Source organism: Marmota monax, unplaced genomic scaffold, assembly GCF_021218885.2.
Source record: "Marmota monax isolate L192 unplaced genomic scaffold, Marmota_monax_Labrador192_F-V1.1 WCK01_AAM20220418_F8-fsc00055, whole genome shotgun sequence".
In the NCBI taxonomy this organism is placed as follows: domain Eukaryota; kingdom Metazoa; phylum Chordata; class Mammalia; order Rodentia; family Sciuridae; genus Marmota; species Marmota monax.
The window spans coordinates 2,215,706-2,242,946 of NW_026695205.1; the positions used below are offsets into that span (position 1 = coordinate 2,215,706).

The window sequence follows — 27,241 nt, forward strand, 5'->3', positions numbered from 1 at the left end:
CCTCTACCACTGAGCCACAACCTCAGCCCATCTTTAGAATTATTGAGTGTATTTTTAACAGAGGGAGAAAAAAACCCCAAGTCTACTTAAGATTTAGAAGAAGGTTCAGAAACATAAGTTCAGGCAAGTTACCACTTGTCCATGATTTGCACAAAATAAAAACACCTTTATGTTTTTTTTCTGATTATCTAAATGATTTTCCTTGAAAAAAATTGAAATGTATTTAAAAGTATAGAAAGTAAAATAGAAGTCATATGACATCCCACTACTTTCAAATAGCTAATTAACACTTTTATAAACTTATACATACTTTAAGCATAAACAGCTTTCACAGAGACATTTTACAGGAATAGGATGTAATAAATACTGTTTCATTGTCAAGCCTTTTTATTTTTATTTTTCATTTTTTACAAGATCATTTTGAAGCCTTTTAAAAAGTTATTTCCATCTCTATCAATACTCCCTTTCATATTTTCTCTCTCAAACAAAGGAAGCATTATTAATTTCCAGATATGTAACTTTTATATCCATTTATCTGTATGGATACATAGACACTCACATATAATATTTTTTAAAAATACCTTTATTTATTTATTTTCATGTGGTGCTGAGGATCCAACCCAGGGCCTCACACATGCTAGGTGAGCCCTCTACTGCTGAGCCGCAATCCCAGCCCAAATTCATAATTTTTTAATGAACTAACATCCATAATGCTAAAAGTCCCTAAGTTTTCTTTAAATTTCTAATGCAGATACCCCTTTTTTGGTCAATTATTAACCTGCTGTCATGATTATTTAAAAAGTCAATGTAATATTTATGTTCTCCTTGGGGTTTTCACTCAGATACCCTAAGAGGTATTTGTGCTTTCTTTCTGTAATTTCAAGTAGTGTCTGCTTTAATTCAGACCTTCTCAATATGGTGGTCAGGTCATGTTTCCAGCCTTGGGAACTACATACTAAATCATTCCGTTGGGAAACTGTGGCTGAAGCAGAAAGGTTCTGCGTGGCTGACGTGGCATCACTTTTTACAGTGTCTGCCAGCTGTGAGTAATAGCAGGCTGTCATGAGGGGATGTAGCAGAAGCAGCAGCAGGAACTCCTGATTTAGTGGCAAAAGATGTAAGTACTTATTTTCACCATTAACCAATTAACCCAGACGGAACCCAAATGAAAAATGCTGAGAGGGAATACAATTCCCACTGGAGACCCTTCTAGCACATTCCTTTGAGAAGTCTTAGGTCTTAACCAGAGAAAAAAGGCATTAAGCCAGCACATGGTTTCAGCAAAATGAAGAACTTAACAGGATCTTTTTTGTAAAAACTAACCTCAGACAGGCTATGCCGTGTTTAAACCCTAACTTTGTACAGCACCCGCATACCCTGGCAGGGGCTGTCCCCTGTGGGATGGAATGCATGGCTAATGTGCATAAAAATTACATAAAAATTGAGGCAAGTTTGATTATGGTAAGATGAAAGGAGGCTTAGCAACTACAGTGTTTGGGGAGAGGAGAGGCCTGTTAAATATTTTAAGAAGGATTCAAACTGGTTAAAGCTGACTTAGAAGCAATGTGGAAACTTCTGTTCTCAAGCTACATGGATGAGTAGGGGCCTGATGCCTGCCAACTCCATGACAAATGAAACCCTGGCACAGATCCCGTTAACTAAGAGGTGGCTCTGTGGCTGCTGTTCCCAAGACTTCCACTCTGGAAGTCATGTCCAGAGTTCCTGGCATTTCAGAGTCCATAAACCATGTGTGTATGGGTTGGTGATGTTTTTTTCTTTCTGGTGAGACTCTTTGATGTCCGGAGCTGCATGAAACCTTACAAATGACCACCAGTGCTCCATCCCAGGTGCAGTTAACGTATTGACCAACAGCTATTTCTGATTGTCACCTCCATGCTGTGTATACCTAAGTGAATAAGATGAAGAGGTTGCTGCTCCGTGGAGTTTGTGTCCCAGCAGGAAAAACAGGTGTTATGAGAGGAGGAATGAACATGAGGCTGGTAGGCTGCAGACCTGGATTTGGGTCCTGGCATTGACGCCATGAACCATATGGCACTCTGGCTGTAGCTTGTGTGCTAGGAAAACGGATGCGTGGGAATGGCTAACCTCTTCAGTAGTTGGTTCTTCACCTGGTGTGAGTCTCCCCTTGAGGAACAGCTTCCAAACAGCATTGTATTTTGGGAGGGGTGCTTTACTTACTCAATGGGTCTCCCCTGTCACCAACCAGGCCTCATCAGATTGTGATATTCTCTGGCAGAAACTGGAAGAATCCTCCTAGAAGGGCCCACTTACAATAAGACATTCGTAGGAGAAAGGGTTGCTTTTGAGAAAGATTCTTAAAGGAGCTAACCCCACGGAATCATCTTAAATGCCTGGCTTCTATTTTCAAATGGTTAGTGATTGGAACGAGTATCTCTACTGATGCTGAATTTGAAGGACAAAGATAAGAAAGCCCGACACCAAGGAAAATGAAATTGCTTAAAATAGGCATGACCGACAGGCTTATGTTTGAAAAAAATTTAACTTGAGTCAAAAAATAAGGCAGGCTGTGGTTTCAAATAGAATAGAATCTGCCCACCACGTGACTGTGTGGTGCATCTTAGCTTTTCAAGACCCCTCACCATCAGCTTAGTCATTCTTGATGGAAACTGTGGGAGTTTCACGTTTTAAGAGAAATGATAGATGAAACGGATTTCTTTAACATGATTATTATATATACTGTTTCCCCATCAACCTTGCTTAGCCTAGTTCACACAATTATCTACATGGCCATTCTCCTATCTCTTGCTGCCTTCCTCCCTTCTCAAAGGCAGAGGTGTACTTCTCGACCTGGGGCACAGCCCTTCTCCTGACCATCCATCCCCATCAGCCTCGCAGGGACCACCATGCTCATTACTCTGCTATTCCTCTTGCATCTCGGCCTCTCCTTTATGCCAGATCTTCCATCTTGTGTAAAAACACATTCAAGAGTCTTTCATTTTATACCAACCAACCAAGCAACCCGCAATCCCTTCCCACCATCCTCTCCCTTTCCTGATCCTTCACCAACCTTATAGATTCCTGTGGACACGTTCCCTTCTTATGTGACTTGATCTCTAACTAAATCTGTTCTTTCTATCTCTTCCTCTTTCTGACACTCCCTCCTCCTTGGCTGCCCTGATGCTGTTCTGACTCCCGTCTTGGTCTTTGTGCATCTCTATCTTTCTCTGCTTTTTACCTTAATGTGTCCTTTTCTTATTTTGAAGTCTGTGCTCATCCTTGATAACCTCATTCATAGCCAGGATTTTAATTATGACACATGCTGACAATACTCCATAAACTCCATATAGATCTTAAGGATTAAGAGACGACGGATAAAGAGATGAACACCACCCACCCAAAGTGTATGCTCCTCAGACTTCTCCCTGAGTTCCTGACTCACTGTCACTGCCTAGCCACCTCTAGTACATTGTCCTGGGGACATCTCAACTTACTGTGGCCCAACCTGAAATTACCTTTGCTCATAAAACCTGATTCTCCCAATAAACCGAATTTCACTGGATCAGGGGCATTATCATCTACAGTCACCAGTCCAGAGCTGTAGAAGGCCAGCTAACTTCTACATCCTATTTATTCTTCCTGCTGTCTGTCCCACTGTCTGCTCCCTTTTCACCTGTGCTTTGGTTGAGCACTGTTTTGAGGAGGACCATGGTAATTGCGACCTAAGGTTCACCTTGTCTGCAGCCTCACATTCCGAAACCATCTACATTGTGACTTGTGTGATCTTCATGCTACCCCCTGCTTTTAATCTTCCGCAGAGATCTGAAGCCTCCATGTTTCAGTCAGTGCTGACTTGACGGGACTTTTTTCCCCATATGGCTGTGTGGCAGCACCCTCCAGCCTGACTGAATGTGGAGGATCACCAGAACTCACTCATCTGAACACCCCCTCCATGCCTGGGCACTTCCTGATTCTTCTTCCGGACCCTTCCCCCAACTTACCCAAATAAATTTTAATTATCCAACAAGGTTCAATGAACACTTTCTCCCCCAGGAAGCCAAGTTGGCTGCCCTTCCCTGCACCTATGATAATCTACGTAACCTCTAACACTTATCAAGGATGTGATTTTATTTGCCTCTGCAGTTGAGTGTGAAAACTTATGAAGAATTGTTTTTTTTTTAAATTTTCTGTATTCCTAATGCTTATAGTCTGAGGTACATACTAGCTAATTATTTAACTATCATTGAATGAATGAACGGGGGAGCAGTTGGCTGCCTGGAGCTCTGGGTTGACATTCTGTTGTCTCAGTCCACCAATGGGAAGCATTCTTCCTCCCCAGTAGTTCAGACTAAGTTCAGGGTGTGAGTCTTTGGACACATACTGTCTGCTGAATCAGTCACATGGCCAGGAGATGCAGGAATATTGGTTTTCAGGTCTGAATTTTTGTGCCTGTTCTTCAGGCCTGAAATTTTGTGAGCAAAGGTAGGGCTGATCCCACCATGATAGACAGAGACGGGGCAGGAAAGTTCATCAAAGGGAAAATTGATGATTTATTGTCAGAAGCCAGAGGATGGGTTGCTGGGCAGGCAGAAGTAGCAGAGAGTCATCGTAAGTATGTGTAAACTAGGGGGTCCTGGGGACAGCTGGGGCTGTGCTCCTCTCTTCTTGGCTGGGTGAGGCCAGCTAGGAGGGTCTCTTCAGTCCCAGCCCTCAGCACTCCTCTTTGTATTTTAAGTTCAAACCACAGTGCAGAAAACCTGCTGCTGATGCTGTGACCGCTCAGGCCTTCCCCGGCCTCCAAGCCCTTATCGCTTCCATCCTGCGCAGGGCTCACGGCCTCCTCTGGCCAGGACAACACTTTCTATCCTCCCGGCCTCTGCTGGCATTGTATTCTGCTGAAAAGCCTCCTCTGGAGTAGGGCTGATGCTTTGTAACGCATCTCAGCTGCTGCTTACTGTCACCCTTTCCTGGTACATAGCATTAGAATTGCCTGTTACCTTGTCCGTGTCCTATTAGGCAGTGAACTCCAAGAAGACAAGGAACAAGTTCACTTTGTTCATTTCCTGGGGCCTCAACACCTGAACAATGCTCTGTGCATAGTAGGTACTTAATAAACACCCAGTAAATGAAGTACAGTCTCCTACCATTTCTTGGTTATTAAACAGCACGCAAGCTGATTTGGGCTTAGCAGCCTTATTATAGGAGTTATGGAGAGTCCATTCATATGGGAGGAAAATTCACTTATAAAGAATAAGTGAATTCATGTTTATCTAAAATATTATTTGTTGAATGAAGCAGGTCTTTTTTCAAACCTCAACCCTGGATTCAGTTAGTGACATCATTTATTCAATGAATGACATTTGGACCAACACTAGAATAAGATGTCGTGGTGTCATTAATGTCACAGGGCCTAGGAGGCGTCTTCTTACTGTAAAACTGAATATGTGTAGCCAGCTTGTGCAGAAACCACATCTCAGGAGCAATGTCAGGCAGGGCATGAGTCTTCACTCTGCGGGCCGCCGACCGACGACATTCATTGATGGGATGCTCCCAGGAAACAGTGAGCGTTGGCAGCCTCCTCTGTGATGCCTTCAGACACGCATGCCTAGGAAAGAAACTTCTCCATCATCTTGTTGTGCCCTTAAATGTCCTCCAGAAACTGAAGTTTGAACTTTGTTTTTTGGCATCATAAATGGCTCCTATGGAAATTTCCCTGATGTGCTAAATTCAGCATTAGAACAGCCCCCCCCCCGGGGGGGGGGCATTGCTCTAGCTGCAGGCACTTATTCCAGACAGAGGGAACGAGAGATGTGAGTCCCTCTAAAGCACGCGTTTGCATTCACACTGCACACGGGGCTATTTTTGTACGGGGAACAGTGGGCAGACGAGCAGAACACCACAAATTGGTGTGAAACTTTGTTGGCTGACAAATGGGGTGAGGAGAAAATACAGAGATTAATCTTTGTGCTCTTATTTTTATCACTAAATATCTCCCTACCCACCTATCTATCATCAGGTTGAATGAATCTATTTATATGAGCTGATACCTTTGAAGGTTGCCATCATTGTATTCACATGCAATGGATTTTTAAATAATTGCATTTTTTGTGTTAAATATATTATGTGGCTATTACATAATAGTTGTGTGATTGATTTGCCTCCATTTCGGACTAATATTGAAGCACTGGGTGTGTTTGGTGAAATCTCTGACCCTTTCTGATCTTGTGGACAAATTCTACTGATAGTGCTAGGTAATGAAAATAAGGATTCAAGGACACACATCTCAGGGAAAGACAAGCTATGATTGCAATAGATTATGATGAAAGAAAGGGCAGAATCAATATTAGAAACAATAACCTCAGATTATATTATAAACCCATAATGAAGGATAGTTAAGGTAGAAGTTAAACAGGAGCTGCTATGATAAAAGCTAGATAAGAACATGTGCCCTGAACAGTCTAGAAAGTGACTCTTCTACCATGCTCAAACTTTTGTTGAGCACTTACAATGTGCAGGCACTTGCTATGTGCTTTTCCCAAATCATGCATTCATTAATCCATCAAATTTTAATTATGCATCTGCTCCATGTACACGCCACAAACAGGACTTCTTTATTCTACAATGACCTTGTGAAGATGAGATGTCTATTATTCAGACATTTAACAAAGAGGGACACAGCCTGGGAGGTGAAGAGCTTGCTTCAAGTCTCCACGGAGGAGATGGACCTCAAATCCAGTTCTGATTGCAGAGCTGGAGCTCTTGACCAGTGCGCTGTAGCCCACTTGTGAATTGTGAGCTCTGCGTGTGGCTTAGCTGGCCACACCTTTAACAGGAGCTAAAGATCCTGGACGAGAGGAAGGCAAAGATTTATTGAAAACCCACTCCTGTGTTTAACAGGCACTTCGCTGGGCGATTTGCATCTACTGTTTCATTTCATCTACAGCCCTTTGAAGAACTTTTTGAAGATGAAGAATCTGAGGTTTATAGAGACGGGATGATTTTTCCAAAGGCACGTGGCTGGGAAGTAGCATAGCAGAAATTAAATCTACCTTTCAACTCCTGTGTTCTTTCCTTTGGATCTTGGTTCCTCCCCAAAATGATCAAGGTAGGAAGTTTTATAAGGGGCTGTGTAACCTGGAGAGGAGAAGGCTCCCCGGTGGCACGGTGGCTGTTTCCCTTCTTCCTGCAGTTGAAATGAGAGTTTGAGTCACATTCGTGTGTTATCTATTGTGTAGAGCATCCCGAGCCTAAAATGTTTCTCTGAGGAGCTTGGGAATATACCTTCCTTAGAGAATAAGCACTGTCTGTCCCAGGTGAAGCAAGAGAGAGAGAGAGAGAGAGAGAGAAGGAGAACGCCACTGAGCCCCTGGGGACCCTGTAGAACATTACGTAACAGAATTTTTATCCAGCAATGGAGAGCTGGTATCACAATCCGTCTGTAAGTGAAAGAGTTGGATGCGAGCGAGGGCCTCGGCCTGTGTCTTGTTGGCTTGGACACTGTTCACCTGCCAGGATGGATTCTTCCCAGCTCACTGCCTCTGTGTGTCTGAATGTCTGCTCTTGTTCAGAATGTGTCTCTCAAACTTTTCCACCAAATGGCCTGAAATGACTTCTGTGCGTGCGTGTGTGTGTGTGTGTGTGGTGTGCGCGCACGCATCTGTCTTATTCCAATATGAAATTTCTTTGACGCCTTCTGCTTAATCTTAAAAATTAAGATAAGTTGGAATTTTGCTCTGAAACATGTGCTTAAGATGAAAATACCTTTTATTATTGCTTAAGAAGAATTTCGATGCTTATCCTGTGGCGTCCTGCATTGTCTGTGGGGCTACGAGTACTTCTGTGTTGAAGCCCTGGACTATACTTTCTTAAGGTTGCTCATTCTGCTAGTTCTACCTTCATACTCACTTTTTTTTTTTTTCCTGTGTAGTCAGGTGACACAGTTTCTCTATTTCCTGATCTCATGGCTCCATGTCAGTTGTGCACCTCACAGCAGCAATGGATAAACTCATCCTTCACCCATGAGTCATGCAGAGCTCTTGGTAGGCACTCTCCAGTATTGCCAGGAAAATGATAGCTATTAATTAATTGAGCATTTACTATGTGTCAAATATTTTGTAGGTTTTTGATCTACTTTCACCCTTGTACTAACTCTGTGAGGTAGGAGGCCTACCTCAGTTTTACATATGAGGAAAAGGAGACAAGAGTAACTTGTGCCAGCAGATAGTGAAGCAGGAGTCACATCCAGATGGCCTTATTTCAGGGTCACTGTGTTGTGCTTTTCCTCTGTGGGATTTCCACCCTGACAGCCTGCAGTTGGGAGAATACCCCAAGAACATTGCCGCTATTTCATTTAGCTGGTGTAAGAGTCTCCTCTGCCTTTTGGAGCTTCATGTGGGGTCAGAACTCTCTGCCATCCCATTCATCCCAAATCAGGGGACACCAATAAAGTGGGAAGGGTGGCAGAGGGAAGGGGGTGTTCTCCTGCCAGTCTGACAGTGGCCTGAAGCCGTCCTTCCTGAATGCTGTGCTGCTTCTCTAGCTCCTGGCCGCAGAGGGGCATGGCTGCAGGGCGCCCTTGCAGGCAGCAGGTTTGTGTGTGGGTGGCGTTGGAGGGAGTCCTTTGTCTAGGCTTATCTACAGGATTCCTTGCGCCAGTAGAAAATCTACCGTGTGCCCAGACCTTCACTTCTAAGATGGCAATAAGAGGAACAGTCCCAGGACAGGCACTGGGGGCTTACAGAGCCTGTGCCAGGCTAATTGACTCTGGCGTGGCCACCGCTTTTTCTTGGCACACTCCTCCTGATGACTGGCACTACTGACCAGCACTCACTGCTCAGCATCTTGCTGCCACCAAGCTTCCCTGAAGGAAGGTCAGAGTTTTGATGGCCAGTCTCTGGCTGAGGCCATGAGATCTGTATCTCTGAGTCTGGCTCCGGGGTGACTTTGTTGCAGGCACGAGGTTGCTCTGCACTCAACCTTCATCCCTTGACTCATTCCTGAGTAGAGATATGACATGCTTGCTCCTCAGAGCAGCAGCCACCGCACATCAAGGGTGACTGGAAATGCAGGTGTGGGAAGTGCCCGTCAGTCCCAATTTTCTTTATTTATTTTGGTACCAGGGATTGGACTCGGGGGCACTTGGCCACTGAGCCACATCCCCTGCCCTATTTTGTATTTTATTTAGAGACAAGGTCTCACTGAGTGGCTCAGTGCCTTGCGCAGTTGCTGAGGCGTTTTTGTTTTTGTTTTTGCTTTTTTAAAGAGAGAGACAGAGAGAGAGAACACCTTTAATATTTTGTTTTTTAGTTTTCGGCGGACACAACATCTTTGTTTGTGTGTGGGGCTGAGGATCGATCCCGGGCTGCACGCATGCCAGGCGAGCGTGCTACCGCTTGAGCCACATCCCCAGCCCCCGAGGCTGGTTTTGAACTTTCGATCCTCCTGCTTCAGTCTCCCAAGCTGCTGGGATTATAGGCATGCGCCACAGTGCCTAACTAGTCCCACTTTTAAAAGTTATTTTTGTGACTTAATTTTTTTAAAATTTAATTTTTACTGTCCTATTGGACTCCATCTCTTCATTATAGCCAGGGATCTCAGTGTAATGAGACATGCAGAGAACTTATGTCTGCTTCTGACTCATTTGTGTCTCATGTATTCCTAGTTGAAACATGCACATTTTTCATACTGGCCATTCTAAACCTTCATGGTGCCTCTCAAAACCCTAACCAAGCTGGGCGTGTGGCGCACACCTGTACTTCCAGAGGCTCAGAAGGCTGAGGCAGGAAAATTGCAAGTTCAAAGCCACCTGAGCAATTTAGTAAGGAACTGAGCAACTTGGTGAGACTTTGTCTCAAAATAAAAAAACAAAAAGGGCTGGGGATGGCTTGGGGGTTAAGCACCCTTGGGTTCAATCCCTGGTACCAAAAAAAAAAATTAATCCCTAACCTAACTCCTGAGATAGCTGGAGGACCTTGGCATTCTGATCCACAGACAGCTGTTTCCAATCCCTGGGTATAAATTCGCCTCCGCCTGTGCCTGCCTTCACCTTTTTTTTCCTTTCTCAGAGGAACAGGTGCCCTCCTCTTAGCATGGTTTAGTTTTCCCCGGATTCTGCGTGTCCTGTCTCTTCTGAGTGGTCCCTTCAATGGCTGTTTCATTTATGTGTTTCCAATCTTCCACACAAAGCAGCGAGGGATTTAGTTTTGTTCTCCCTAAACAATTCTTCCAACCTGAGCTCCTCATGGTGGCCCTAACCCTTTTCTTCACATCTAAGCTTCTAAAAAGAGTGGTTTACACTTCTTGCTGTCTGCTTTTCTGCACTTGCTGTTTGCTACGTAAATGATTCTGAGGCTATCACCCTCCCTCCCTCCACCACAGTTCCACTGAAATTGTTCAGGTTGAAACCACCAAAGTCCCTCACTGTCAAATCTGGTGATGCAGGGACACCTGCTTTTACTTGTTGCCTTTCTCAACAACTCACTTTGGACATTTTTGACCACTCTCCTGTTTTTGAAGCCACACTCCTCTGACTTCTGGGACACTGTCCTCTGCTGGTTTCCTGCCTGTTGGTCTGGCACCTCCTTGTCTTTCCCGGGCTCCTCTCGCTGTGTGAGTGTTGGTGCTCTTCTTCAGGGTTCCTCCTTCAGACCCATCTTCTAATCGTTTCTTGGCAATGGTGTCCACCTTTGTGGTTTCTGCCACCACATCTCTCTTCTCTGGGTCTCTAGACCATTAGAACCCACCACTTACTGACCACACTTACCTCTGTGTCCCACAGGCCTCTCACATGCAGCATGTCCCAAACTGACTTCATCATCTCCCCCACCAAACTGGCTCTCCCAAGAATACTATCCAAAAAAAGGCACAGTCTCTAAACGTGGGACTTCTCTCATCTTCTACTGTCAAGTATCAATTCATGTTGATCGTAGTCTATAGAGCATATTCTCTCCTCTGTACATCTCTCTGTATGTATGTACGTGTGTGTGTGTGTGTGTGTCCCTTCTCCCCCAATTCCCATGGGTTCCTGCATCTGTTCTAGTTGGCATTCATCTGTCTTGCTAGCTCTGTCAAATCGCCTCGCATAGCAGACCTTCCTCTTTCTAGTATTGGGCTTCCTCTCATTAGAAACACCTGTGATGTATCAACTAGAAAAATAATTGCCTATTTCAGTTTCTCTTGCTCCTCTGGATTGAGAGGTTCTTTTTTTTTTTTTTTTAATATTTATTTTTAATTGTAGTTGGACACAATACCTTTATTTTATTTATTTTTATGTGGTGCTGAGGATCGAACCCATAGCCTTGCACATGCAAGGTGAGCACTCTACCACTGAGCCACAACCCCAGCCCCTTGAGAGGTTCTTTTGAGGAAGGATCACATGTTGTTTATCTTTGCATTCCCAATGCATGTCGTAGCGCTGGGCATAGAGTAGGTAGATTAAACCCTTGCTTTGTGAATGGATGTTTCAGGCTCTATGCAGAATATCAGACTGAACATAGTTAATCGATCTTGGATGTTTTGGGGAAGTCACTGCCCTGCTTTAGTTACTTGGGTGCCTAATAGTTACTGTTGTGACAATACATTTGGATATATTGTTGATTAAAAAGTAATGTTGGTTGATTTTGTCTTTTAAAGTAATATGCATTTACTGGAAAAAGTTATCAAATATGGACAAACAATAAGAGGAAAATAAAATCATCCAAAATCCTATTACCCCAAAGTAGATAACTACTGCTAACATGTTGATACAGAGCTTCTCAAATTGTTTTCTAAATGTTTGATTTCAATAAAGGAATAGGCTCACACCTGGGACAAAGTCTCATCTGCTGAGCTGTCCTTTGTGAGAGCAATCAATCGTTAAATCACAGTGCTCAAGGATTCATGGAAACCTGGCCGATGGGTTTCCACATCCTTCCGCACTGATCTGCTTGGAGAGATTTGCAGCATCATTAGTAGTGATGATATCTTCTTAGGTGTCAACCTAGGCTAGTGTCTTAGTTCATACTGCTATAAAAGAATAGCATAGAATTGGTGCCTTGAACAACAGGAATTTGTTTCTCATGTTCTGGAGGCTAGAAATCAAAAATCAAGGTGCTGGTGGATCCAGTGTCTGTAGAGGGCCTGCCCCTTGTTCTGCAGATGGCCGTCTCTGGTTGTATACTTAGAAGACAGAGCAGAAAGAGGAGGCACGCTCTCTTGAGTTTCTTTATAAGGACACTAATCCCGCTCTAAGGGCTCCACTCATGACTGCTCACCTCCTAATACCAGTGGGAGTTGAGGTTTCAACTTAGGGATTTGGGGAGGAAAGATTCAGTCTTTAGCAGGTAGTTACTCCTCTTTGAAACAAGATCCTAGACAGTGGCCTAGCATTTGGAAAGGAGGAGAGGAATTTATGGAAATGGGAATTCACATAAATTAGCAAGCTTTCTGGGCTCCAATCTGGTGGAAAGTCGAGATGCACAGCAGGGATCAGGTACAAGAGAAGGGCACTGGGACAGGAATAGTGTGAAGGCTGTAGCTGTATGGACACGAGGGAGCCCATAGGATCCCGCAAGGGTACTGCAACCAGAGCTCAGAGTGGCTGCTGGGGATGTAGCTCCTAATGTGCTGTCAAGATGGCTAAATTTGGTTGAGAATCCAGGAAGATTGGAGCTTTCAGGTTGAAAGACTTAGTAAGTTGTAGATATAGGGGGCTGGGGAAGGCAGGGACTGATAAATCCCAAACTTTTGGAGTGGCGAGATCCCATCACAGTCTACTTCATTCTGCGACCCATATAACTGTTGTATGCCATATGTCTTTGTAACATAATTAAAGCTAATTAAAATTAATTTTGGTTGTTGAGTGTTTGAAGAGTTTCATAATAACTCTTGAGATAATTAGAGATGCTTTGGGATGTCACAAAAGGAGCATTTGGAATAAGTGGGCTAGATGTTTAAACCAGAAATGTTCAGTAAAGGGTAGCAACAGAGGATAATTCTGTAACTGAAGGATGCTGAATTAGGTACTAAGAGTTTGGGGATGAACTCAGTATACTGGTAAACTGGCTCTCTGAAAAACAAACAGCCTTGCTTTGTGGAATTTGCCAATTTCCATAATGTGAATATTCCCAACACGGTAGATTTTATATTACCCTTGGTTTAACAACTAGCTCATACAATTCCTGAGTATTTCTTTTTTCTTTGTTTGGTAGTTATATATGGACAGAATGCCTTTAGTTTATTTATTTATTTTTTTTATGTAGTGCTAAGGATCGAACCCAGTGCCTCACATGTGCCAGGCAAATGCTCTGCCACTGAGCTATAACCCCAGCCCAATTCCTGAGTATTTCATAATCAGCTTTTGTAAGCTCTGTGCAAGACAGCTGGGACATACCCCGAGAATCCATACCGCATTTCTACTTAGCTTTGTGATCTTGGGTAAATCACTTCAATTCTGTGGATCTTGGTTTTATCATCAAAAAAGTGAAGTTATTAAAAATAATCCCTGAGGTCCTTTCTGAAGTTCATATCCCAGTAATGCAGCTGGTGTTATAGGGCCAGTATGACACCATGTTATAAGCCAAAAGAGTTGCATCAGAATTTTATGACTGTCACTGAGATATTAATGCACACATGATTTGATAAAGTGGTCATAATCATACTGTGTCATAATCAACCATGTTCTGATTCCTGCTGTCAATGCTTTGTGTCTTTTGTAGTACCTCTTCCCAGAGGGATTAAGAACAGCTGTGTAGCCATTGGGGAACCAAACTTCATGGCCCAGCAGCGAGGTAAGAAACCCTTACCCACAGTTGCTGGGTCCTAGGATACCAGCAGGTTGAGGGAAGATCCTAAGGCTTAGATACCTCACTTCTCTGACAGTGAGACCCAATAGTGGTGGTTTTTCCTAGACAAGTAACTATGTGAGAGGCTAATTTTCCTCCATGCTTTTTGAAGGCAAGGACAGCGTCTTTCATATTTATGTGTGTCAAATTCTGGAAGCCAGTTAAGAGTTTGTTGAATAAACAAATGGGCTTTTATAGAGCAAATTGTGATTTTAAAAATATGCATTCAAAAGTAGACATGAGTTCATGTTTACCTTAATGCTGAAGAGTTGTATTTTTTCCAACGTGAGGAGTTATTTTCTTGTTATAATGGGAAACTTCTCAATGCTTTCAGTTCAGTTCGGGGTCTTGAAAATTGCCTTCCAGTGCTGGGCTATACAACCAGAACCAAATGGAGAGAAACATGAATGAGAAAAACACATACCAGGCAATCCAGGTATTTACTCCCCACCTATGAGTACCCCCACCCAATCTCAACCAGTAAAATTAGCTCATCTCTTTAAAAAAATACTCATATTTAGAAAATAGTTATTGGTATATCATATGCTTCATCACTATCATTTAATCCTCATGATAGCCCTCATATGATAAATATTGTGGCTCCTGTTTTAGAGAAAAAAAACTGAGACTCAGAGAGGTTGAGTAAGCCAATGGCAGAGGCACAGTCCACACCCCAGAGGTGGTGCTCTCTGGCACAGCCAGGCTGCCCCAGGGCTCTCTGGGTTTCTGCTTCCTGGTGTCTCTCTTTGAGTTTGCTGTAGGGGTTTCGGTGCCCTCTCATGTGAGTGAACCTGGCTCAGTCCATAGCCAGGCAAACAGAAGCACCAGTCTCTGGCAAGATTCTGAACAAATATCAGGACCCTCCCGGCCAAGGTGGCTGGGCTGTACTTTGCCCCCATGAATCAGCTCCCTGGAGGCCGGGCAGTTGCAAAGGTGACTAACTAGCTATAGATTCGAGGGCCAGGTAAGTCTGGTGGATGTGGCACCTGGACTTTGACAAGCTCCAGGAGCAGAGGAGGCCCATCTGGGCAGGTCCCGGAGCGGTGCGGCTGAGCAGGTGTGTGGGAACCAGCCCCCTTCTTCCCCTCTGGTTGTGCTTGCTGGGATGTCAGCTTAGGGAGGGCACCATGGCTCGGAGGGGGTCTAGGGAGGGTCATTTATATGAATGTGAGAGAGTGTGATTTGTCATCACAGGTGGAATTCCCTCACTTTGAGAATCTTAGGCATTTGAATTTGATATCCTTGATTACAACCCCTCTCTGACTTACCGGAGCTGGTGTCTCTTGGCAACAAGATGATGTGATGTCAGAGAAGAGATTGGGAACTGTGCCTTTGCAGTTTGGGGACAGGCTGCCTGGTGAAAACATCTGGGGACAAGGTGAAAGCAGCTTTCTTCTTGTCCCACTTACTTGTGTCCCGACGGTGATGATCCATGCCTCTGGCCTCTTCTGGGATCTGCTGGCCAAGGCTCTCGTGGCACTTGGCTGTTTCAAGGAAATGAGCTGACATGGAGAGGAAGACAGGTTCCCTGAGCTGTGACTGACCTTGAGGTGGCATGTACCCCTGGGCCCTGTGCTTCTTGTACATTCTGTTATCTCACAGCTCTTGGCTCATAGCTCTGGACCCTGGCTCGGTGGTGTTCCAGCAGAGTGACATCTTGGTTTCGACATGGACTCTTTTGACCTTTTGTTCTGACATGAATTTTCAGATGAGACTGGGAGCTTCAGCAGTGAGAGAAAGTGAACAGATGTGATCAGACTCTTGCAACCTAAGACAGGTCCCATGGGACGAGCCAGGTGGGAACTACCTGGCTTGTGTATGCTGGTGACCCAGGAGGCTCCCTGAGCAGGAGTGAGGGCTGAGCGCATGCTCCTCTGTGATAGGGGCAGAAGAATTTGGAAGGTCATCATCCCCTGGAGCTGCATCCCATTTTTGAGGATATAAGGGGGAAAAGTGAGTTTGATTCAAAGGAGTCTTCTAGTTTCTAAAAGTCTCTAGCTAGGAAGACTCTGAGACCTGAGAAGAATGGTTGTAATATAAGAACACGAATGGCCATAGTATAAGGTCTCATTCTTCTACAGGGTTAATTCAGGATTCAGAAAAGGAGTCTCTTGGAGAGGTCACTTTAAATTTCTTTTTGTTTAGAAAATCGTTTTGGTTAATCAGATGACCCTTTTCTCTACCTCTGGCAACACTGCTCTTTATCAGTCATGATCTGCCAGGCAGTGTGTTGGGTGATTTCCAGGCCCTATCAGTGTTTCTAACAGGAACCCCCCCTCTGCAGACTGGTTACTATGTTCTCCATTTTATGGGTAGGAAATTGAGGCTTAAAAAAAACTAACCAGCTAGTAGGTGGCAGTCCGTATTTGAACTTGGATCTTGCTCCCTTCAGGGCTGACTCGTTTCTATGATGCCTCAGCAGGTCCATCCTGAGTGTTGTATAAATATTTGCTGATGGGATAAATGAAGAAACACTAATTGGGATTCCTTGATAGCATTCCTAGTTGCATCTATTACTGTTATCTGTCTCTCTTGCCTCCCACATCTGCCGTTCCATATGTACTTTTTAATTTTGTAAGCAATATCAATATAATTGTCTAGCCTGTTATTTATTTGTGTATCTGCTTGAGATTTTTTTTTCTTCAGATCTCTCTATATCCGTGCCCATATGGTTTGTTTCAGGCAAGGTTTGAGGACTCTAGTTGCTCTTTTCATAAAACCTAATCAACCACCATGTTTAGATATAGGCTTAAGACAAATATTTTTCCCCCTTTTTGTTTAGTGTGCAGGGAAATAAAACAACTGTACAGCTGACTCAAACCCAAGAGAAATCCAGAGGGTCAGGGATGGAACCTTGGGTTCCCCTGCGGCCATCTCAGCCTCGGGGGAGGCCCATGGCACCTCCAAAGGACCCCGGCCGAGGGCTTCAAAGTGGACCTCATCGGCCTGTTCCTCACCGTCGGCACAATGGAGAGGGGTTCCACCGATGGCAAGACATCCGTGGGAGCCCACAGCCACTGCAGGACCCCCGGGCAGACCACCTGCAGCCCCCTCATGCACCCAGGTCTGGGGTGGACTACTATGACGGGGCCTATCCCAGCCAGGGGTACTCCAGGTATGGCTTCAGGGTTTGGAATGGACCCAACTTTCCTACATGTGGATGAACAGTTTGTTCTTTTCCTTCTTCCTTTCTCTTTTATTTCTCTCTCTCTTTTTCTTTTCCCACGTACTATATTGCCTTAGCTAAAACCTGTCCTCTTTCAAGCTGTTCTTGGGTGAGGGAGGATAGTATTTCCCTCCTCTCTGTCCCCAAGTGGAACTTTTTAAACAAAACAGCTATCACAGTGCCATCAGAGGAGGGGTACAGGTGGGAATTCAAGGCAGCAGATGGGACTGTCTTGCTCTGGGATCCCAGAAAGCAACATGGAGACTCTGGAAAAGCTTTTCTTAGGACCCATAGGAAGGGGCTTCACAGTCTTTGGACAGTTCTAACCTGGGGTTAGTCTGATATCTCCAGCCCCAAGAAGAGTCCTAGTGCTGAGAACACGGCTGGAGTGTGACTGGCACACAAAAGCAGTGGAGAATGAACGAGAGCTGTGGGAAAAATCAGCTTCTTAGAAAAGCCAGATCTGGACTTTCCAGCCCTAAGTTCAGGAGGAAGAGGCTGCGGAGAGGTGATCCTAGGATGGAGAGTCTGGAACTCCTGCTCCCTCCAGTTCTAATTGATGACATTGTACCAAATATTTCATGGAATGTTGGAAGCCATCAATGTTCTGGAATATTCTACTTTGCCTTTTCCAGTTAGGATATTTATTCACCTTAATAGGTTGAAATTCGGGTTGAAATTATGACAACTATTGTAAATACTGAAGCATTATTAACTGATAAATTAATTGATATGATGTTTCTTTTCCCTGTCTTTTTGGGTTATTGGATTCCCAAAGGGGAGGTATGTTAATCAGATTTAAGATTATTTTAAAATATCATTTCTATCTGAAATATGCATAGAAATTACAATACTAGGTTCTTTTCTTTACATCTTTTTAAAATACCTGTATTCTATTTATGCATTTGTATGTGGGGCTGAGGGTGGAACCCAGGGCCTCCTCACACGTGCTAGGCGAGCGCTCTACTGCTGAGCCACAGCTCTGACCCCCAACCGTAGGTTCTTATTATCTTATTCTAAGATCGTATCAGAGAAGAATTTTTTAAGATAACAGCTACAGAATGGTTGTATTTGGGGAGTAAGAGTTCTACCATAAAAATTAAAGAGTTCTAAATAAAAATAGTTAAAGATTTTTAAATAAAAAAAAATAGTTTTCTATCTTACTACAAAAATCCCAACCTTGCCTGGCCCTTCTCCTGCTCTGATTCTGGATTTGTTTAGAGGGCCCAGAATGAACTGTAGCTTTCAGGCAGATTCTGGATTGGGGTGGCCGCTCTGTCCTCTGAAGTCATTTAGTTTGCCTAGTCCTTCGTGGGTTTCTCTACTGCATGCATCCTCAGGTGACTGGACTTCCTTGTGATGTTTTAGGCCAGGCTTCGAGGATCCCTATCACAGATATCACTCTCCAACTATGAGGGAAGAATATGCCTATGGGAGTTATTACTACCGTGGCCACCCGCAGCAGCTTCAGGAAGAAAGAGGTATGGAGTACTCTCTCTCCACAAGCCTTTGGGGACTGGGGGTGGTGCAGGTGGCCTGACAGGCAGGACGGAAGCCATTGGTACCATGTTCAGAGCCTCACCTTGGGCAGGTGAGACCACAACAGAGACCCTGTCCCTGATCTCCTGAGCAGAAGAGAGCAGGGAACTTCTCTTTTCAAGTGACGATGGCATTGAAACTGTCTCTGTGTTACTTATACGGAGGATAGTTTTTATTTCATCTACATTTTTTCCTCCTACTCCTTCTTATAGCCAAGGTTATGATTACTGATCAAGTAAAAGTGAAGTCAGTTCTTAAGGACATTTGGTGTGTGCTGGGCTGGGCTATAATGAGTCTGACCATTGCTTCACCCTGAGGGTGGTGGACATGTACCCATGGGGGTTTTATACCCTATACTCACAGGTATAGGGTGGGTGCCAATGGCAGCTTCTGACCCCCTCACCAAACGCAATCTGTTTCAACGTTGAAAACACACACACATGTGCATGTGTGCAGCCATGCTAACTGGCTCAGAGAGGTATCTTGGGGCTTTTTTTTTTTAATTTGAAATTTAACTCAACTTGGCCAGAAAAAAAATTTTTTTGGTGATGTTTGAAACCAAACCCATGGTGTTGTTCATGCTAGGCAAGTGCTCTACCACTGAGCTACGTCCCCAGAACTGATCCATTTTTATGCCTACTGTGCCCTAGTACCTCAGCTGGACAGCTCCATAGCATCTTTCTGAAGAGAACTTCCAGAAATAGCCAGTGACCTGTCTTCATTCTCTTTTCTCTGAGGGAGCAGTGCCAAGGCAAGGGACTCCTTATATCTGGCATGAAGACTACGGAGATCAGAAGTACCTCGGTGGGGATCGCCATCGGGAAAACCAGAACAGTTCATTTGGGATGAACAGTGAGACCCAGTTTCAGTAAGTGTGATGGGAGAGGCCACCCCACAGGACTGGGTCACACTCAGTCTGCATTAGATCCATCTTTTTCTTTTCTTTTTGAGAATATCATAGAGTACATTTTATTTTTATTTATTTAGTTATTTTTATTAGAGCGTTATAAATTATATGTAGAATTTTGGTGTCAATCTTATGGCATCTGGTTCTGGTGGTTGTCCTCTACCTCTGGAAGCCCTGGGAAGAAGAGACTCTTTTTTTTGGGGGGCGGGGTACTGGGGATTGAACCCAGGGCACTTGACCCTTGAGCCACAATCCTGGCACATTTTTATTTTTTATTTTGACACAGGGTCTCACTAAGTTGCTTAGGGCCTTGCTAAATTGCTGAGGCTGGCTTTGAACTTGTGATTCTCCTGCTTGGCCTCCCGAGTCACTGGGATTAGAGGCATGTGCCATCATGCCCAGCAGAAGTTCTGATGATTGGGTCCTGCCTGGGGTGCAGAGCTGCTCCTCTGCCCACTCCTGGGCCTTGAGAGTGGGATACTCCTCTGGCATGAGGCAGAGCAGGAAAGAGACTTTAACCCAGGCCTCTGTCCTGGTCCCCTTAGCCCTGGAATTCAGCAACCCAAGTGCTCTGCTCCAGGCCTTCCAGGACCGCAGGCTGGAGGCCAACCCTCCTCTGTTGGGTCCGAGGCCACTTCCTGCCGCTGTGCGTGGAACCCGAGCATTCCGGTTTTCCTGGTATTAGTGCACTTGAGGTGGGGCACGGGAGGAAAGTGCTTTTCTCTGTGACACCCAAGCTGACCTGCCACTGCCACACGTAGATTCAGGACACCCCCAGAAGAGGCCACTCGGCCTGTCCGGCCTGTCCAGGACCCATCTCAGCCCTGCTGTCATTTCACTGCAGATCTATCAGCCGGAGCCCTTATAAAGACAGTCCTGCTTCCAGCTCCGGACAGGAGCGGCCTGGGGAGCTCTTTTCGGAGAGTCGGTTAACTGGTGTCTGCAAGAATAAGGTAACTCGAAGTGACGTGGGGCTGGAGGCCCATGGCCATGCATCACAGATGACCCTGTCAGCAGTGGCAGGCCGAGCCCTCAGGGGTGGGGGCTCCAACAGCCAGACACGTGCAGGGGCCTGTTCCTCTCCCCATGGCAGGGCCCTACTCACGCCACCTCCTCTGCCTGCCTTCCTGCTTCAGTCTAACGCGTCGGAGACCCTGATCTGGCCCCTTTGTATTTTTGTCACACTGGAAGCATCCAAGTCACTCTGAGGTGCTGGGAAGGAAAGAGGCTGACACTTGGTGTACAGTATTGGACACCTCAGGGCACTAGCAATTTGGTTTACCCAAGAAATGGGAAGTTGCTAGAATCTTTTAACTCACATTTGAAAAGCGGGGCTTGAGATCTTTCCTGACACTTTCATCTCTTTCCTGTAAAATCTTAAAAGCGTACTTCCTGGGCCACAAAATGGAGCTCTTAATTTTTTTTTAATAACCCTTTTTATTTTGGAATAATTTTAGATTTGTGGAAAAGTTGCAAAGATACTATAGAGATGAGCTCTTACGTTTTGATGGTCTTGTATTAATTTTGTCTTCCTGACTAACTTTGTGTAAGTCCTGAGAATAGTTTCTCTGCATACTTAGTGCTTAACAGGGCAGGGTATATGTTTTTGTGACTAACCCTACCACAGTAACTGCAGCCACTCACATGTATATAGCACACGACAGCATACAAAGAGCTTCTGAATCCATTATTTCACTCATATTTGCCCAGAATGTAGTTCCATGAATTTCTTGTACTCCTGTATCCTCTTGTACCTAGAGCATAGTAGGAGTTCATTAAACAGCAGGTAAATAAATATGTGGGTAAGTAGCTGAAGTATACAAGGCAGATACATTTATCTCTATCACAGATGAGGCTATTGATCTTAGAGGGCCAAAGTCACTTGTCTGAGGTCACAGCAGCAGGGCACTAGAATCAAAACTGAGGCTTGACTTCAGGGTCTCCCTGACCCCAGGGCCATAATGCACCCTTTAGCAAATACCTGTTGATGGTATGCTCCCTTTTCCTTTCAACATATCCGCGTTCTCTGTATTTCTGGGAAAGTCTGAATTTTGCTTCTTTGAAGGAATACTCGGGAAGCCCAGCTCCCTGAAACTCCTTCCCACGTGTCTCCTGGTTCTTGACTTTCAGCCATCACTGACCAGCAAGTCCAACCTTGTCCAGCAGCACGAGTCTGGTCTCAGCTCCAGCAGCTATGAGCTCAGTCAGTACATGGCGGATGCCCCTGAGCAGTATGATCCTAGGGCGTCAGCAGTTTGGAGTCCAGGTCAGGCAGGTGGGTACTCGAGGGAGCACTGTTGGAAAGGTGGGTGCGAGCCTCTTGAAAAGCCACACCTAGCCTGTGTTTCCAGAAATGAATCCTTGTCTGCTGCATGGGCTTCTCTTCCCACCTTTTCTATTGAAATGGAAATTGCATCCTGGCTGGCCCTTAGAAGGGAACACTGCTCCTAGCCGTGGGTAGACTGGGCCAGAAGGCACTCAGGAATGCTTTCAAGTAATAGATGAAGAAGTGAAGAACAGAAGAGAGCTCATGTAAATAAATAAATAAATAAAAATAAAAATAAATACACAAGATTTTTAAATGTAAAAACATTTAAAAATAAAACGTATATATGCAATGTTTACAGGCTATTATGAAGATGTTTCTTAAAAATACATTCAGGAAAACCAAGATTCAATCAGTTTTCTCAAGTTTAAAAATGATTAGAATAGAAATAGAAATAGAAATTTTAATGAAATAAATCAAAAGAGTAATCAAATGCCTATTAATCAGTTATGTTTTAAGTTTTTTAATAATCTCTACATGAGTGTACATTAGATAAAAGTCTGCAGATTATTAATATAAAATTGCAGTATTCTAATCTGTCTGTTTTATGAAGTAATAAAGAGGTAATTTTCTACAGGGAAAAAAAAAAGAGTGAAGAACAGAGAGAACGGGGTAAAGCAAAAGCAGGACACAAGGCATAACTGCTTTGTTGATTGTAGGAGTCTTGCCCTGGGCATAGAAGCCACAGGCTCCTGGCCTCTCACCATGGCTGAGAATCTGGGTTGGGTTGCACTATCATTTGGACCAAATTAACACATTCTTACATTCTATTCTGACATATTCTCAGAGGCTTAACTTGGACTGGTGCAGGGAATATGGGCTTCTTCCAATTACGTAGCCCACCCAGAATCTGAGCTTGGTCCCAGGTGAAATTTGGACAGAATATGTCTGTGGCATATTTCTAAATTAAAGAAAAGCTGCGAAAGAAGTGCTAACAGGGTCCATCTGTGTTCTCTTGGTCAGGGGATGTCTCAGCAGCAGGTCCCCACACACCCATGAAGTTCTACGTCCCTCATGTGTCTGTGAGTTTTGGTCCAGGAGGTCAGCTGGTGTGTGTGTGTCCCAGCTCTCCCCCTGATGGGCAGACGGCCCTGGTGGAGCTACACAGCATGGAGGTAAGCAGGATCCCGTGACTCTGGTATGCTGGCACACTGCACCCCCAAACTGCTCTCCGCGTACTTGCCCTCTTCCCTTTGCCTGAGCCTGGGCATCTCCAAGGCGGGTACGCTTGTGGGGAACTGGGCCCTGTGGCCCCTGGAACAGGAGGCACAGGAATGGCTGGGCTCTTCTCTGGAAGAAGCGATGCTAGACTTATGTTTCCCCTTAGGTGCTAGTGGCTCATCTTAACAAGAAGAACACGCTTATTCTTCTGTTTCCTCCCCAAGGCCCTAAGCCACCTCCATGGACCACAACCCTGGGGTCTGACACTAAACTTGACCAATGGGGGCACTTGGTGGAAGTCTCGAAGACCAAATTTGACTTTCTATTCCAGGTTATTCTTAGTGATTCTGAAGACCAAGAGGAAATGAGAAGTTTCTCAGGACCCCTGATCCGGTAAATTACTTTAAGAGACCGAGTAAGGACTTTTGCATTTTGGGGCTTTGTTTTGGTGTCCTTGGAAGAAAATGTCTCTCTATGCTACTAGATACAACCATATGTGACCTGTGTCATTTTGATAAGCCACTGGATAGCTGAAGGACAGACAGAAAAAATAGCTTCACAATGTAACAATCAGTTCCATTTTGTAGATGTTCTGTGGTAGGATGTTTTAGCATTCTGTATACTTTATAGATGTTAGTAGAAAAGTGGAGCACTGGGAAGTCACCCTCAAGTGGATCGCAAGGGAAAAACTACCCAAAGTGACTTCTCAGAGAATGTTGTCAGGGTTCTAGTTACTGGACAGTGTGCAGGTCTGCCCTCTGCAGACCTAAATTGGAACTGCCTTAAAGTCGCCAGTCACGTTGCTGATAAATATTCAGGGTACATTTGTTGTGCAGAAAGACCTGGCTGGGTGTCAGAGGACCTGGGTTCAGGCATCCTACTAAGTAAGGGTACCATGGTGGGCAGGCCAATTAACCCTCTCTGCGTATTACTTTTTCCTCTGAGAAATGATGTTATACTCACTCTGCCAATTCAGGTGGTGACTGAGAGACTCAAGGGAGATTATGCAGTATAAGCCCTTTAAATAGCATTGCTACTATTCAAATGTATTCTTGTCCTGAAGCCACCCTGCCCAAGAAAATCCCCTTATTATACCTGACAGCTCCTTCAAGTGAAATGAGTGCTGTCTCTATGTCTTACACACAGGTCTACAGATGAGAGTCGAGAACTGAGTTGGCTATTAAACTCTAGGTATCAGTCTCAACTTGCCTTCAATTTGTTGGATAATATGGAGCAAATAATAATGCCCGTTCATTGAGAACTTAGTATAAGCCACAGAATCTGCTTTTTTTCTTTTTGTATGCATGCATTTACTTTTATTATCCTTATTTTAGGGAGGGGGGAAAACAGGTTTAGAAGAGATCAGAAACTTGTCTAAACTGAGAGCGACAGACCAGATTTAGACTCAGAATTGTCTGACTTGAAAGTTTGCGCTCTTAGCTGGTATTTTGTCACTTCATCGAGGCCTCTGGGCCTCAGTTTCCTCATCTGTAAAATGGAAAGGGGGGGTGTAAAATAGAGTCTCTGAAGTCCCTTCCTGTTCTACAAGGAAATGACCATCCTGTGGCTACAGACTTATTACCCCACCCTGGGTTGTCAGTCTTCTATCCCAACCTCACCTTGCTGGTGCCCGCATACTACAGGCAGAGCAAGGATCCTGAGTGCGGGAGAAGTCTGCCTGCTCACTCTTTGTTTTCTGAAATCTCTCACAGGGAAGATGTTCACAAGGTCGATATCATGACATTTTGCCAGCAGAAAGCAGCTCAGAGGCTCAAGTCTGAGACCCCAGGAAGCAGAGACTCAGCTCTACTGTGGCAACTGTTAGTTCTCTTCTGTCGCCAGAATGGGGTAAGTCATGGCTTGGATGCTCGGGCAGGTGCAGGCCGGGGTGGAGTTTCAGGCCGTGGGAGAGATGAGGTCTGCGGTATGGTGTGATTATGAGAAGTAACGCGTCACCTCTGGGAAACACTGCTCATGTGTCAACACCAGGTTGCTAATGCAGACTTTCCCTCCGATGCTCTCCTGCCCTGGACGGGACACGCAGTGCTCTTGTGGGGTTACTGCACCAGCCCGATTAAACACCTGTGAAATTAGGCTCCAGTAAGCTTCATGGCTCCTGACAGCCAGAAAATATCCACGATAATGAAGTTGACGTTTGAAATCCAGTAATCCGAGGAGGGACTGCCCGTGTGTGCATGAGTGATGGTGAAGTACCTTGTGCAGAGGGCAGGTGCCTGGAGCCTGCCTTCTGCAGCTTGGGCTGCCTGCTTGAGGATCAAGGGCCTTCTCCCCCAGGATGACCCTCTTTGCCTTGCAGTCCATGGTGGGGTCTGACATAGCTGAGCTGCTGATGCAAAACTGTAAGCTGGAGAAGTACAAGAAGCAGCCCCCCGTGGCCAACCTCATCAACCTGACCGACGAGGCCTGGCCCGTGAACTCCGGGACCCGAAACCTGCTCACCGGGGAGGTCTCTCCCACGGTGGAGACACCTGCGCAGATCATGGAGAAATTCACCAAGCTGCTGTACTATGGGAGGAAGAAGGCAAGTCTGTCCTTCTCCCCGGCGTCCTGTAGAAGGGTGACCACTGTCCCCGCCTCCAACACCCTGCCTCCAATTACATGAATGGCATACACTGATTTTAGAGCCAGTGAGAAGTTCAGAAAGGCAGGGCAAAGAAAATAAAAACACCAATATAGGTTCTAACCATTAACACTTACGATGGGAGTGTAGTCTTGTTATTAAAGATAATACCTGTTAGCATCTAGATACATTTACTTCCAGCATTTTCCCATGTGTATATTAAAATGAAATCAAATTACTTATACAGTTGTTTCTCTTTTTCCATTTAAGATCACATGGTGAAAGACCACATGGCATTAAACTGACAGCACCATTTTATTTATTTTTGTGGTGCTGGAGACTAAGCTCAGGGGCTCAGGCAAGTTTTCTACCACTTGCCAATAGCACTATGAAATAAAGTCTTACTTTGTTTAATCACTCAACTATTTTTTGAATATAGTTGGCTATTTACAATTGTGTCATCTTATAAAGTATGCCATTTGAACATTTATGACATGTCACTGCTGATCCTTGGTTTATTTTTTAGGACAGATTCCTAGAAGTGGGATTACTGGGATTCAAGAGTATGTCCTTCCAGGGGGTTCTTCATATACACACCAAATTAGTTTTAGAACCGTCATTTACAAGTAACACTTCTGCCTACCAATATTGAATCTGTAATTTAGCAAATGGAGGGAGATGTCTTGTCTAATTTTGAAACTCTGTTCTTTATAAAAGTCATAAGTTCAAATGTTTGAATCTGTGATGAAAATCAATTTAGTGAAATAAAACAATAAGGAATGTAAGGGAGGAATGATGCCCCTCCCCCCTCCAATCACTCAATTTCTCCCCTGAAACATCCAAACTTATTTTTTGCATATATAATTATTCCCCCCCCCCCTTTTTTTTTTTTCTTATAGCATACTGTGGGTCAGGCCTGTACTTTCCTTTCTAAATATTTAGAAAACAAACTTTGGAGTTGGTAAACCTTTTCCATAAAGGGATAGGCAGTATATATTTTTGGCTTTGTCTGCCCTCAGGTCTTGCTGCAGTATTCAGTTTAGCCCTTGGAGCATGAAAACAGCCGCAGACAATGCATAAATGAACGAGTGGCTGCATTTCAAACTTTATTTATGGACATAGCAATTTGAATCATATATAATTTTCATGTGTAGTGAAATATTATTTTTGTTTTGATTTTTTTCAAATAATTAAACAAGATAAAAACTCTTTGAACTTGTAGGCTGTGCACTGGGCCATGCCGAACACGCAGTGCACTGGATTTGGCCTTTGGTGTATTTGCTACCTCTTACCCCTTTATCATGCTCTCTTTCTCATAGCACATATATCACCTTCTAGATTATAACTGCCTCATTATTTTTTAGGGCTGCATAGTTTTCTATGGATTTTACAATTAATTCAGCTAAGCTCCTATAGATTGACATTAAGATTGTTTCTTTTACTATTACAAACAATGCTAAAATGAATTGTTATTTTGCCTAATGTGAGAAAATACATGTAAGATAAATTTCCAGAAGTGGAAGCCTTGGGTCAAAGGGTAAATGGTTTATAATTTTGATAGGTATTGAAAAATCTCATTAGAGCTGTGAATCAGTTCACCCCCTCAGCAATGTATGAGAGTATGTGCTCCCCACATTCCCCCCATGTCACCAGCCAAAAGTGTTTGCAGATTTTTGATATGTGCCAATCAGAGAGGTGAAGAAATACCATTTACTATTAATTTGCATTTCTGTTATTAGGAATGAAGTTGATTATCTTTTAA

General features: G+C 44.3%; 1 protein-coding gene and 1 long non-coding RNA gene across 17 annotated transcripts in view; one reads left to right on the forward strand and one right to left on the reverse strand.

The window, feature by feature from the left end:
• Positions 1-27,241, forward strand: part of Sec16b (SEC16 homolog B, endoplasmic reticulum export factor) — a 53,730-nt gene that overhangs the window by 2,769 nt on the left and 23,720 nt on the right. The window contains exons 1-13 of one of the 16 annotated variants that reach the window (XM_058574407.1): positions 1,062-1,117; positions 13,674-13,745; positions 14,134-14,235; positions 16,582-16,914; positions 18,334-18,446; positions 19,246-19,372; positions 20,256-20,364; positions 21,542-21,686; positions 22,701-22,852; positions 23,230-23,291; positions 24,045-24,089; positions 24,611-24,746; positions 25,216-25,440. In XM_058574407.1, coding sequence (XP_058430390.1) covers positions 14,207-14,235; positions 16,582-16,914; positions 18,334-18,446; positions 19,246-19,372; positions 20,256-20,364; positions 21,542-21,686; positions 22,701-22,852; positions 23,230-23,291; positions 24,045-24,089; positions 24,611-24,746; positions 25,216-25,440 — 1,476 coding nt within the window. In that variant the 5' untranslated portion in view covers positions 1,062-1,117; positions 13,674-13,745; positions 14,134-14,206. Of the gene's footprint in view, positions 1-1,061; positions 1,118-7,066; positions 7,085-13,673; positions 13,746-14,129; positions 14,236-14,407; positions 14,857-14,993; positions 15,178-15,616; positions 15,753-16,581; positions 16,915-18,333; positions 18,447-19,241; positions 19,373-20,255; positions 20,365-21,541; positions 21,687-22,700; positions 22,853-23,229; positions 23,292-24,044; positions 24,090-24,610; positions 24,747-25,215; positions 25,441-27,241 lie in introns of those variants that run through there. The other 15 variants (XM_058574408.1, XM_046430033.2, XM_046430035.2 and 12 more) reach the window with 15 other exon arrangements.
• LOC124083410 (uncharacterized) lies at positions 383-15,200 on the reverse strand. Its single transcript, XR_006848720.2, has 4 exons — positions 15,068-15,200; positions 14,054-14,172; positions 7,029-7,162; positions 383-5,584 (listed from the first exon to the last, which is right to left on the reverse strand). It is a non-coding gene; the product is annotated as an uncharacterized LOC124083410 (long non-coding RNA).